Raw genomic sequence first — 14454 nt, 5'->3', positions numbered from 1 at the left:
GTACTGACTTTAACGTGGCACCAGGCGCTTGTGCACTTTTTATTACTTTATCATATTATTACGAGTACCTTAGTAAGACTCACGTGTTTTGAGACGAGGAAAAAAAAAACACTAAAAAAAAAATCATTGGTAAGCTTGCATTCAGTCTTAATAGGATCAGAAAACACTGAACACTCCTCTCAATGTTAGAAAAAGAACCCACACCAAAACCACAGCCACTCCAAGCTACAATGATCCATGTCTGAAATCAGAGCGCTTAGTTTCTCCAAGCAACAGATCTCTTTTCACTCTTCCCAATCATTAGAACTGAGATTCTGAAGTGAACAAAAGGCCTATTTTAAGTGACAAAAGTCAACATAGTTCAGTTTGTAGTCTAAGATTCCTTCACCTTAAAGCATTTTACTTTGAAGTAGCAGTGCACAACCATTTTACTGTGAAGTAGCTGTGAGTAATGTTTGTTCCTGTTCCATATTAATAGTGCCTAGCCCCACATTAATACACCTGTTTAGAGTAATGAAAAAAAACCAAACCCACTACATGACTACAAAACACTAGTAAAAAAAAAAAGTAGCTAAGTTGGATCAGAGAGAATCAAAGTTTGGAAAACACAAGTACAGGAAAGAGGAAGATGAGGAAAGAAAAACGTATTTAAATAAAAGCAATTTTGGGGTTTTGAAGCACTAGAGTGACTAGTCACTAGGTGACAAATCACCACACACAACAAACACTAACAACACAAACTCTTCCCTCGTCAGCAGGGATCCTCAAAACACAGCTCCGCCAACCAAGCACCAGCCAGGCCCGCTGGGAAAATGCTACCCGTTATCTGAGCTTCGCACCTCGGATGGTTGTATAAACGCTTAATGACGCTTAACCAGCACTCCTTTCAGAACAAGTACCTCTTATTAGCAGATTATCAAACAAAACATTAGAAATGCCCAGTAAGATTTATTATTTTCCATTCTTAAAAGATCCGAACAATAGTACATGTAAGAGCTGAAACTGTCCAGAAGCCGGCGTTTTGCGAGGCCTCTCCCGTCAGAGTCCTCTGAGACCACACCAACTGGAGCAGAGGGACCACGAGGCCTGAGGGCCACAGTCGCCAGAGCTCCCTCTCCTCCCTGGTGCGGCTCCTTGGTCCTTCCCGCGGGCGTAACGGCAGCCTCGCGTTGCAGGGCTCGGTCTCAGAGGCGGGCAGGCGAGCTCAGCGGAGCCCCGATGCCGCCGCTCGCTCCGGCCCACCCGCCCCTAAGGCACAGCGCCCAGGGGCTGGAGCCGGGAGGCGGCCCGGGGCGGGCTAAGACTCGTCGGGTTTGTCGGCGGGCGGCCCGCAGGGCTGCAGCATCTTCTCCATGAGGTTGAAGCGGACGCGCGCCTTGCTCTCGTTCTCGGCGATGGCGAAGTAGTTGAGCAGATCGAAGTGTCCCATGTAGGAGCAGTACGAGTCCCTGTGCTGGTTCACCAGCCACTCCCACTTGGTGGTGTCGGCGTGGCCCGTCCCGATGTACTTGGACTGCAGGTGCTCCAGCTGGCTGTGGATAGTGTACCGGTCCGTCATGGCGGCGGCCACACAGGCGCTGAAGAGAGGCGCGGCGCGAAATGGCGAGCGGAAGTGGCGCCCAGGCACCTTTTCCGGCCGGCGAGCAGCAGCTGTTTTCCGGACATGGCGCCCCGCAGAGCATGACGGGAGTTGTAGTCTTCCCGCCACCCTCCCGCACCGGGGAGGACCCTGGCGCGTTTTAAAGCTTATGCGGTCTGCACTGCAATAAAATCATTTACTGTTAGTTTCATTATATGACTAGACTAACTCAGTAGTAAGACGAATGACAGTTGTAATCCCAGGTCAGCATCTGTGACACATAGTTATTTTAAAGCATGTACTTGACGATTAGCGGCTAGTTCAGGATCTTGTATTCTCAGGACAGGTACAAGGCTCAGTTAAGCATCAGGCTCAAGCCTCAAGTTAAAGCCTCAGGTTAATTTGTAAAGCGAAGATATCACAAAGTCACAGAATGGTTGGGGTTGGAAGGGACCTCTGGAGATCATCTAGGCCAACACCCCTGCCAAATCAGGGCAATATGGATTTGGTATGGTAGGTACTGCTTAATTCCTCTGAGAATCAAAGGGGCGTGCGCTGTCAAATCTGGCTACAGAACACCTAGATAACGGGTCATGGGGAGCAACATCAGAGAGTCTCCAGAAAACAGGAAAGCAAAACCCCAAGGCTCACACTTCAGGGCACAGCTCACCCCAGCTCCTGACACTGCCTCGGCACACACTGCATCTCAGTTTGACTCATAAACAAAGGGAAGCAGGAAGTCTGGCCCTAAAGAAAGAAAACCCAGGAAAACAGCCAGGAGTGCCAAGAGCTCCCAACACTCATCTTTGTCACCCCTTTGCTTGGTTGGAGGGCAATGCAGCACTTTCTATGGTAGCTCTTGTACAAAAAGACCATGTAGAGAAAGGCCAAAGAGGTGCTCAGCATTTTGTAGTTTGGTAAGGTTACTTCTGTTGAATGTAGCTGAGGAAAGTACTGTAGTTCCCATCCCTGTTCCTTTGTGGTGCAGAGCTCTTAGTTACTTTCCCCCAGGCAGGCTTTGCAACTGAGCAGGGTCAAGGGATTTAAGCCACAACTAAGTATTTCTGTTAAAAAAGATTTTTTTGGTCAAGGCAGGTACTATTTTACGTGAATGTTAAACACATAAGCAGATATGAACCCCACAGAAATTATAAATTGCATTGCCTATCTTCCTTGGTGAAAGTGGAGCTTGAAATAAACTTTATCATCCATCAAATAAATAGTTTTTCTTCTCCAGCTCTATTCCAGAGCTTACATAATGTTAAGTTTAAAATGCATGAAATGATTCATGTTTGCATATAGTAATGTTTTTAATCACTTCTTTTAAAATAGGAAAGAAATGTTGCAGAAATTTCCAACAGGACAGTGAGCTGTTTCTTTCTGTCCTTGTAAACACCCTGTAGTCAAAAGAAACCCACATGAATTTTCTGTGAAAACCCAGATGATTCTAAGCCCCTTGTTTAAAAGGCCACAGAAAACAAAGTCAAAACAATGTCCTGAATTGTCCTCACCCATTACTGCAAAGAATTAGATGAAGACTATGATTTATTATTATTATTATGTTTAAGAGGATCTGTTGAGTCATTGCTATCAAGGCTTACTCAGCAGGAAGCAGTTTACACAGCTGGATACAGCAATTGCATTCTGTGGTTGCTTCCAGAGAGACCAAGAGAGAAAAAACAAACAAACAAATGCACGCAACTCCTCAGGAGTTCCTATATATGCTGGTGTATAGAAAGACAAAAAAAAAAAGGCATAATCTGAACATGGGAAGGGTTTAATTTCTTTTTTAAATGATGGTTTGAAGGATGATGACTTTTGACAGATGTTCAGAGGGTACCAGACAAACTGACCAAAAATAGGAAGAAAAAACAAGTAGTAAAATTACCAGCCAACAGGCAACTAACAAATATTTGCGAGTAATTACCTAACTTCAAGTTTCACTTGAAAAATACAAAGTTTCAGCTACTAGCTCTGAAGAATTATATTCAATTATGTTCACTTTATCTTCATTTCTCCTTTCACACAAAAGCAAATTTATTTTTGGTCTTTGTTTTGCTTGTTAGATAGTGCAAAATGGATGCCTGCACTTGGGCACTTGCATTTCAAGTTCAGGATTATTAAGCGACTGGGGAGAGGCAGAGTGTAAGTAAGTATGCATTATGCACAGATGTTGGCATATATAGAGAGAATTATCAGTTAGTCGTAATATCCTTGTGCAGTTAGGATTCCTGAATAATTTAGCATTTAAGGATATTTCAAAACCTTTGTACTGAGTACCATTAAATATAATTATCAGAATACTTTATATTTGTCTCTGAAGCCATGTTGATAATTACTGTCTGGAACAACCGACGCTTACTTATGGAAATCACATAAATTCATTGATTTAAGTGCTGAATTAATACATTTGAAGAGTAAAGCCGCACGTACCACTTCAAGCCAAGTTTTAAATAGTCCAGACTGCGGGAGCGTGTCCTGAACCGCAGTGGCCACTGGATGTCAGTGTTGGACCTGCGTAAATTCTTCCCTAAAACGGGAGTAATAGGCTTCCGTAAAACGGGAGTAGTTGATGGCTTCCCCAAAGTGTAGAGAAAGAGGGTAGAGGCGGCCGCTGGGCCAACAAAGGCAGAGTTACAGTGGCTGCCCATGGCAAGATATAACAGTTTGTAAATTTCCTGCTGACCCTTCGGGTGAAAGAGTGAAGACATAAATACCCCACAGTCAAGGGGATGCAAAGATTTTAATAGATAAATCCAACACACACCCAAAGAGATGATAGCAGAGTTTTTTTGTTGTTCGGGTTTGGTTTTCAGGGGTTCTTTTAGAAATTCCTCTATTCTTCACTATACTGATTTTTCCCACCAATACAATATCAGAGCGCAAATAAAACTCTTGCGAAAAACTTGTTTCATAAGCAGGTCTTTCTCCACCTGGTTTTACATAAGCTACTCTAGTTCATTTTCCTTGCAGTCAGAACTGTGATTCTGCTCCAGTATAAGAACATGCCTTTGCATTGCAACCACCTGCAGCCTTTGGGGCTGCTTCTGAGATAGAGAAAAAACATTCCCAGCAAGCATGGTTTTAAACTCTCTTCCACTACTAGAAACTAGGTTTTGCTGTTGCTTTGTTTTTATAATGTGTAAATACTCAAACATCTGAAAGCATCTTTTAGGGTTGTGTGGCTAATTCTTTGCCAAAGCTATCAGATAAGAACATGGAATAAAAAAAAGGAAAAGAAACAATACTGTCTATCATACCATTGAAAGCATACACTTCAAGCTGCTTTCATTACTGTTCCTATCAGCAAAGGGAATCATATTATTTTATATAAGACTGCAACTAGATAAATTCACTGCTGAAAAATTATCTTGGGCTGAGGTTCAAGGCAGGAATCAATTTAGCATGGGACAGTGCCACGCTTAGGCTTAGGTGTGTTATGGTGTGTCACAACTTAGGACAGGGGGCTGTTGCAATAAGTGATTTGCAGCTCATGGGAAATAAAATGTTTATTTTTAATGTCAGTTTCAGTGGTTTTAGGATATTTTTGTTTTGGTTTTATTGCATGGTATGACACCAGGGTTATACACTAAGCTTTATTGAAACTCCCTAAAGTACTTCTAAAATAACATATCCTGTAGTACACCATTGTTGCATGATGGCAGAGTGAAAACATAAAGGTCCTGATAAGGTTAACTGACCGTGTGTTAGACCCTTCTCTATGAAACTGATTAGATCTGTGACCTAATGGTCCCCTGCCTAGGAATGCCTCTTGTAGCCCAAAGCTTCAGTCTAGTAGATTCACGCTCCATCACTTGCTTGTGAATATCACCATGACACACTACTTCTTCTGTATACATTTGAGTAACAGTTATGTACCTTAGGTGTGCACCACAATTTAATCAGCTTAATTTACACGTCATTGACAATCTCCTAGGGTGGTGTAAGAGCACCTTAAAAGTAGAGCCACAGTAGGGGTCACTAGCACAGCGCATACAGATAAGATTCCAAATAATGTGATGATCTGAGTAATGTGGTGCAGAGGGAGAAAATGGAGCACCTTTACCAAGAGCACAGTGGAGGTCCGGGAAAGGCAGGTCTCACTTGCTGTTTAGAGGGCTATTCCTAAGCCATCACTTCAAAAATAAAAACCCCTCCACTAATAGGATTAGTTACTGTTGCAGGCTAAAAATGGAGCTAATAATAGTCTGCCAAGTGAATTAAAATTGCTTGTGTCTACACACATATTTTTGCAATGGGGAGAGTTTGTTCTTTTTATGTATTTTGAAATAAAATGAAGTCATAATAGTAAACACCACAAAACAAGGAAAGACTACAGGACTATCCAAGACGCAGCTGTATTCTACCCACACTTTTCTTTGGGTGTCTTTCCTTTATTCACCCCAGATAAACTGTCACAGCTAATAGAGCTATTAATTGTGTTCAACAAGGTATACAAAAGTAGCAGTGAAGAAAGATATATCTTTGAGTAGGCCTCAGAGAAGATATCAGAAACGTACATGAGCTTAAATTAGAAGAAATTGATTTGACCACTGAGTAGCTCAGTATATCGTATCACTTGTCTTCTTTCTGTGTGCAGGAAAGGGTAAGAACAGAGGAGGTGACTTTCCTTTTTTTTTAAGTGTGACTCTTGTAGCTCCTTAATGCAGCTGTTTCTTTTTTTATCTGCCACATAAATATCATGTTTTAAAAATACTGATTTCTTCAGAACAGTACTCAGAAATGTTCTGTACAAGGAAGCCTATTTGCAACCAGCCTTTCCCCTACAGCTTCCTCCCTACACACAAGTGCACGAGTATTCATCATTTCATCTCCTGCTCTGCAGTAAGCGTGTATCAGGGGATCATCAACCCGTCTATTTGGTGCATGTTGTACTAATTCATGTTATGAAATTTCAGGCTGTGGGTTGCTCACGGGGCAGAGGAGAGAAGGGGAAGCAACAGATATTTAGGAAATTAGCATAACTGCAAAAAAGAAGAATAAAACTGTTCCTTCCATGCATCTCTAGGAAAAGGAAGACCAATAGCTGTCAGTTAACTGCTTCTTTCTCAACTTGCATTACAAACTTCCTCATTTGAAATAAGAAATGTACATAAGCCTTTTGCATTTACTGTAAAAGCAAAGCTTTCAATAATAAGGCTGTGCAATGTATCTCACTTTCACCTTTATCAAAGAATTGTTGTTTATTACACTTGAGGCAGAGAGAACATAATTTTTCACAACACCAAGCACCATAGAGGATTTCGTATGTTCAAGGCACAGCTGTTGATAACTTATGATATATCTCTTCTTGATTGACAGTTTCATTCTTGGGAATATCTTTTTGTTAAAAGCTGAAAAATGTTTAATTTAGCAGATCCTCAAAATAAAAAGTAAATCCAGAGTGTGGAGACTTGGCAAGAAATAAGTCACTGGAAGCAAGGTATTTATAGTCAGGATTGGGCAATGTTAGTAATATATGGTGATAGCCACCCCATCTATGCATTTTGGCATGAGATTTGAGAGCTTGAAAAATAATTGTTGATTTTGGAAAGCAAACATATGCAAGGAGTACAGCAGAAACATGTTATCTAGTTAGGTTGTAATATTTCTTCCCACCTCCTCAGCAACCTTCAAAGACTGAGAGGCATTGAACTGGACAAAATCCAAAAAACAGTTGGACAAAGTCAAGGCCGAGCACTCAGAAATCACCCAAAACTGGAAGCTTTTAAAATGGTGATTTTTTTTTCCCTTTTTTTTTTTCCCTTTTGAGATTCTGTATTTCAGTTAGTTCATATTTGCTTTTCTCCATAAATGATTGAAAGTACTTTATGATGTTTGAAGGTACTTAGTTTTAGAAAACTAAAGCTGAAATGTTCACATGCTCAAATGGTTGCAGGGACAGAGGCTTTAAGAAAAGCATCAGTCATTGTGAAAACTGCTGGCACTGGGGCTGTGATCTAGAGCCCCAACAGGATGTGCGTAAATCATGTAGAAGATGGTTATGGATCTCTCAGAATAGCTGTTGTAAAGAACAGGCAATTCAGTATTCACATACACCTGTGTACTGAAACCCATTTTTGACGTTTTGGAAAAGCCAAATAAAACATTTGCAAACCATAACTCTCTGTTCCATTTTCCATATCTTTTTCAGCCTCGTATAATGATGAGCTCTTCTTGGTTAAGGCATTCTCTTACAGTTCTTGCACTGCAGTTCACACAGTGGGGCTTCATTCATGGCCTCACGGTAGGATTATTATAATATCAACTAAGGTGGGTGTTGGTGAGATTCACCCCTGGGCATGAGTGTAAAGATTTTGTATATGTATGTAAATATGAATGTAAATATGTAAATATGAAGGCAAAGGTTTTGAATATATATATATATATATATATATATATATATATGTATATATCCAGGACTAATGGTTGTATTTCTTACAGGTAGAGAGAGGGAAGTGCAATCTGCCCAGTGGGTTCTTCACTTTTATTGTGAATGCAGCCTAGACATTCTGTCAGTAGGTGTTAAGGGTTAGGTATTTCAAGTGCCAAGACTATTTGCAACAGTCATTCATACTTGGCACTTCAAGAGAATCAAGCCTGAAGGGTAAGGAAAGATTACAGTTAGTTCAAGATGTGCCAGCAAAATATGTCTGTTTCCAGAACAGGCCGGGGCAGAGATTCCCATGCCAATGTGTGCATGAGTCTGTGACTGCTTGTAACTGGCATGGCACCTCCAACCTTGTCACATTCTAACACGTAAGAAATTATTTGCAAGAGTAAAAAAAAAAAAAAAAAAAAAATCAGAGACAATTAAAGAAATTAATTATGAACAACAACTGCAAATACAGCAAGTTGCTGGACAATTTTTATGAGCAAGGGATGAAGACACAACAATAGTAACAGAAAATGCTATGGGAAAGAAAATAATCTCTTTTAGTTAAAGAACCATGAACACCAATCACTGTAATCCCATGACACCTCTTCTCTCCCCCATTTAATTAGTTCCTTTTGTAGTGATGACCTGAAGATTATTTTTCTTTAAAATGTATTTACTCTGTCTCATAGAGGTAGCTGCACACAGAATAAAGGCTCCACAATCTTTTCCATACCATGGCTGCCTGCTGAATTTATCACTGTGAAAAGGGCTGCTCTGACTGGCTCAGCAGCAGAACTGATTTGTCTTGTCAGAGAACAGACTTGTATAGATCCTGAGTCACAAACTTGCTTGCATAATTGGAAGCGTAAAACAAGCTTGTCAAGTGACTCAGTTTGCAATTTGATACTCATCTCATTCCCAAATGCATATGCACCTGTATTTTGGGATAGCAGGGATAGTTAATTACAGTTTGAATCATTTCAGTGGTACCTATGGAATGTCCCCTTCTGAAGCACTCTGGTGTTCAGTTCTGGCCGAGTGTTTCTTCCTTCACACAGTAGAAAAATAAATAAATAAAATTTGTGCTCTCCTTCACTAGTAAAACCAGTCATCATTACTATCCTAAGAGACCCTCACATGGAGCTTAAGTCAAAAAAAACAGCACCTGTGCTTTTAGAATCAGAGAATCATAGAATCGTTAGGGTCAGAAAGGACCTTAAGATCATCTAGTTCCCTCCTCCCATGGGCAGGGACACCTTTTTTAAGACATTATTATTACCCTATTTAAAGAACTTCACAATAAACTAATTTCAATGGTAGGTTAGGGTCAGGAAAGAAGGTGGATCTTTTGTGTACGCGTAGAATTCCAGAACAGTGGCACAGAAATCATAATAGAACATTTTCATGCAGATGTAGGTGTGTTGGTTTGACTGATATTTGTGGTAGAAAAAAAAAAAAAATTGGCCTTTTAACTAGGAAGAGCTGATGCTCAAGAGGAAGTAGAAAAAACTTTGCATTGAGAGAGAGTAATTTGTCTGGTGCTTTATCAGCCAAAGAAACAGAAGAATGTAACTGTGCTTTAAGAAAAAGGTGGCCATAAATCTAGAGGAAAAAAGTGTTAACGGCAGTCGTCTACTTTATGGATGTCACTGTTTCCTTTATAAACCATATTAGGAAGTGCAATAGTGTTTCTTCTGAGAACTGTATACCATCTTACAAGCACTAAGTCTTGATGGCCATACTAAGAAAGGAAAATACCAGCCTCATCCAATAGACGGGTACATTGGCACAGGCAGCAGTGAAATCCCCTGCCAGAACACTATTCTGAGCTGGTGGCAGAGCAGGCTCCTTTCTGGGGCTGCACTGTTCCTATTGCCCAGCTGGGCCTCCCCAGAGATTTTCCACTGACTTGGCTCAGCACATCATCTCTAGGTGAGACTTGTTTATGAGCAGAATGGTTTGCTTTGGGTAAATTAGCCCTTTGGAAAATTTTGTTGTCAGCTAAGTTTCTGTTTCCTTCTACGTCACTGAGCAGAGTCTGAGCTGAGCCCACACTCATGCTGACACATTTCTTGCCCTTCTCACACGGTGCACAGTGGAGCTCCTCTGAGACCTGCATTTTTATTTGTATGCAGAAATAGTCATGTGTTTATCTCCAATGAGTTCTACCACTTTTATAGCAAATCTGGAAATTTTCACTTTTTTACCCAAATCAAAGTGAAACTGTTTGCCCAGGATAATCCAGAGCGGTGGGGTGAGGGACACATCTAAATACACTTTTCAACTGCTTCTACCAATATGCTCCATACAAGCAACAGCTTGTACGTTGGCTCTGACAGTATCTTTTCAGCTTGATTGGATGCTTGAATGCAACCTCCATCTCAGAAATCCCACAGCTATTGGTTATTAGGCAGCTGTCTCAAGACAAAGGTCACTTTCAACCTCTTTTTTACACTTTTCTCATGAAGGTTGTCAATGGATTGTGGTAGAAACAAAATTTGGTCATAGACAGACCTTTGGTAGTCAGGTTTTTTCTAAGAAAGGCACTTTAATGAAGGTATGCTGATGCAAAGTATGTCTTACAGATGTGTGGTACTACTGGGTTTGGATTGCTACACTAGTATCTGGGTGTAAACCTTTACTTCTCCCAGGTTTGGGGCATCAGAGTTGGGATTCTGGGATCGGCTCATTGGGGAGCTTGGATAATCACAAGTCTGGTTGTGATTTGCAGTTGTATATGTATCTGAATTCCGGGCACTAGTGTGGGCTTGTCTCTAGGATCTGGGAAGCATTTCATCAAAAACACATGTTGTAACTGCCAAAGCCAGCAGCCAGAGCATTTGTATAATTAATCTCATTTTGCTTTCTCGTTCTTGCTTTAAGGGCATTGGCTAAAGGGCACACAGACACGTTCTGTTCACTCAGCTGGACACATGATCATTATGTTTTGACTCTCCTGTGTACCAGTACCGAAAGAGCCCACTGCCTGTCCTCCATCTCACGCTTCCTGCATTTTTAAATACTGGCCTGTCTCACTTGATGCCACGGTCAAACTTCTATTGACTTCACTCAATTTGGCAATTAAATTTAACTGGCATAGGAATTCTTATTAAGTAGCACACAATATTTTCTGTGCCAACTATATAGCATTCACACCTAAGAAATTATTTAAGGAAATGAAGTAGAAAGATGGCTGTCTGGAGGCATAAGCCTTAAGAGAAACAAAATATCTGTGAGAAAAAGGCAGAGACATGAAAAGGCATGCAATCTTTTCAGGAAAGGAGAGGACTAGCATTCAGGGGATTTGCATGCAACTTCTAGTTAGATCACGGCTTCCTGTACACCTGTAGGCATTTTGACCCTTGCTGTGATTCTTTCCCATCTATAATACATGGATAACAATACATATAGCAGTATTTTTAAAGTAATTGCTCACAAATTGGTTTAGAGAGCCTGAAGTGGAACACAGTTTATAAATGCAATGCAATATTATCACTGTTGTCACATACATTAAAAACCTAGCTTAGTCCATCAGCTTAATTTGTCACCAAAGCCATGAGTATGACAGGGTTTCTAACATTACTCGGATAATCATCTTGCAAGTGAAATGCTGCCGTTCAACAACTGCATGTCTATCTCCTTTCATCTCCAGGGAATAAAACTGAAAATTTCCATGTAGAAAGATTTGAAGGTTTGAAGGCTGATGGACATACTGTTGGGTGTGTAAGGGAATTTGGAGAGTGCTTGTTTGCATCTAATCAATCTGTCTTATGACTTGTAATATACTGCAAACACTTGTTAAACTGTCTGATAAAATTCTTTGACCAGCCTGGATCAGTTTGGCAATATACACTGTCAGGCCACAACCTGGTGCCAGGAGAGTGTGTTTTGTCTTGCACTGACAGCCAGAGAAGGTAATTTGCTCTACCCAGACACCTGAACAAAGACAGAGTTGTTTTAAAAGAAAGCTACAAGAAAGTCAAACTGCAGATATGTATCATTAGAAACAACAAACCTTTGGAAGATAAATTCATTAGCTTTGTAGCCAAGATTAAAATGAAATGTAGGCGTGTTGCAGTAAGAATGTTGACTAATGAAGAGCTGGCTTTTCCGTAGCAGCTAACAAATCTATCTTAGACTCTGTTCATGCAGTAATGGGCACTAGATGGTGAGTCTGGCGGCTCTTGCACTGAGGTGGGATGTGGGATTTAGGGGCTGTCTATTTAGAGGTACTTTTTAACACCAAGATCTGGCCTCTCCACCTGTTGATTTTGGATTACATCAGAATCATAGATTGGAAGAGGCTGAAGGGAGTTGTTTTGTCTAACCTTTTGCTCAAAGCAGACTTCTGACCAGCTATGTCTGGGCTTTGTCCAGCCAGGTCTTGAGAATCTCCAAGAATAGAATAGACATTCCACAACTCCTTCCGGCAGTCTTCTGTTCCAATGCTTCATTGCCCTCATAGCGGTGAATTTTCCTTTATTTCCTACTGGGACCTCAATTTATGAGCACCATTTCTCATTCTCCTGCCATACACTTGGGTTGTATCACTCATCTCCTGCAGTCTGTTGTTAAGTCCCCTAAATCTTTTCTTCTCTGGGATAAACAAGCCCAGTTCCTTCAGCCTATCCTCACAGGTCCTCACACACACTCCAACCCTTTGACCATCTTGGAGACTCTGTGCTTGACTACTCAAGTTCATCTACATCCTCCTTACACTGGGAATCCCCAAACTGTCAACTTTTTTTACAAAAGGAAAGGAAAAGGAGCAAGAACTCTTCCTATACCTATAACTTACTTTCTGGGTCATGTAGCTCTACAGCAATAAGGAACGTTATTTATCTGCTTGCTCTTTCCCATGAGTGAAAAAGTGTAAGGCAGCAGAAAGAACATTAATAAGGTTTCCAAACCTCACATCCATTCATTCTCCCAACCCAGAGTAGTCCCACAAATTGGCTGTGATTTTGAATTGCAAGAATAATTATGATCTTCTGTGTGACCAATAAGGAGCTAAATCCTATGTGAAGAATCCAGTCAAAGGGAGACAGAGGAATACAGCCATATAGGTAATGGAATAACCTTAAGAAAAATGTATATTCCAAGGTGGCTGGAGATGGAGATGGTGGGAAACTGTTGTCTATAGGGTTTGAAGGATGAGACTGCACAGCATCAACTGAGCAGGTGACCTGACTGCCTTGAGGAATGAAGGGTGAGAAAGTCTCAGTAAAGAAGGGTTATCTTACATGTAATTAATTTAACTGTCACTGAAGCTGCAGATATGTCAAGATTTCAAACATCACTTGGAAAATTTTCTTGCCATGTCATATGATAGAAATACATTTCATCACAAATTGATGTGTCAATCTCATGTCATCTTCAGGTAGTGAGCATATGAAATTTGATATGCAGGTATTTGGTGTTATTTGGAATGGAAATGAGGTATATATTCACTTCTCTAGATGCATCCTAAGTACTGATTATTGGTGGACTTCAGACAAACTTACTGTTGAATATTTCAGGTGATTAATTTTATCTGTTGTTGAATTATTTTGTTAAGTTATACTTGATTTTAAACTCACACTTTGCAGTGATTGTATATGCCGTAGAGTTAATATTAAATGTGAAGAGTATTTTAAATGATTATTTATGTAAAGTCTTCTCTTGCATAATTCTATGCTAATTGGGTTTTCTTTTATTTATCATGTTGTAAAAATTTGTTCTGCATGACGGAAACTGTATTTAATATCCTTCTTACCAATACAATTTAATATCCTTCTTACCAATGTGTAACACTGCCATTATCAGCTACCAGGTTTGCAGTAAAACCAACGGTTCAAAGCCATGTAGCTTAAGAGTGTGTAACACTGTTTTCTGCTCTTGTTTCCCATCCATGTATAATTTCTCTCAGGAGTCTTATCTGCTGATGTTGGCCAATAAGCATGGCTTATTTTGTTAGGCATGGTACAAATATGTATTTGATGATGTATCTTCCCAGAAACAGTTGTCTTTCAGTAAAAAGAGGTGTGAATTCACTTCTCAGGATTAAAAGCACAGCAACCTGATTTTCCTTTCAGTATTCTCAAAATATATTGATAATAGATTTTCCACAATCTCTCAGAATCTCACCCTGATATAGTAACTGCTTATTAGCTTAATAAGAAATACAAACTTCCAACATTTGACTTGCATTTCAGAGAACTGACTTACTCCATCTGAAGCTGTAGCCTTACACTTTAGTGCATTTTAACATTTTGTATTTTTATAAATATTGAAGTACATCTTAACATGTTTTAATACTATTTGATTTTTAGAAGGCTTGGGAAGTCATCTAATCCATTATCCCCCTCAATTTAAAATCAGACGTACCTGAATTATTCCTAGCAGATGCTTATCCATTTTAATATAGAGGCACAGCCAGAACAGGTTGCACTGCTGAAGCTAAAAGTACAAGGGAGAAATAAGAACTGAGTATGTATGCATATTGCAGTCTTTCTTA

The 14454-nt window shown here is 40.2% G+C and overlaps 1 protein-coding gene across 1 annotated transcript; it reads right to left on the bottom strand.

Annotated features, from left to right (window-relative positions):
* Window positions 1–928: 928 nt before the first annotated feature.
* On the bottom strand, window positions 929–1610 carry SF3B5 (splicing factor 3b subunit 5). The gene has a single exon (XM_057407081.1). The coding sequence runs from the start codon at window positions 1556–1558 to the stop codon at window positions 1298–1300; it is 261 nt and encodes an 86-aa protein (XP_057263064.1). The 5' UTR covers window positions 1559–1610; the 3' UTR covers window positions 929–1297.
* Between the last annotated feature and the right edge of the window lie 12844 nt (window positions 1611–14454).

The sequence above is a fragment of the Pezoporus wallicus genome, unplaced genomic scaffold, assembly GCF_028554395.1.
Source record: "Pezoporus wallicus isolate ANWC-B61680 ecotype Strahan unplaced genomic scaffold, APGP_CSIRO_Pwel_v1 scaffold_6362, whole genome shotgun sequence".
Taxonomy (NCBI): Eukaryota; Metazoa; Chordata; class Aves; order Psittaciformes; family Psittacidae; genus Pezoporus; species Pezoporus wallicus.
The sequence above is the reverse complement of the archived record's forward strand: the minus strand, read 5'-3'. Positions and strand labels throughout refer to the sequence as shown.

Excerpts from the sequence above, each read along its gene's own strand:
- SF3B5 (XM_057407081.1), bottom strand. The coding sequence starts at position 1,558 with ATGACGGACCGGTACACTATCCACAGCCAGCTGGAGCACCTGCAGTCC.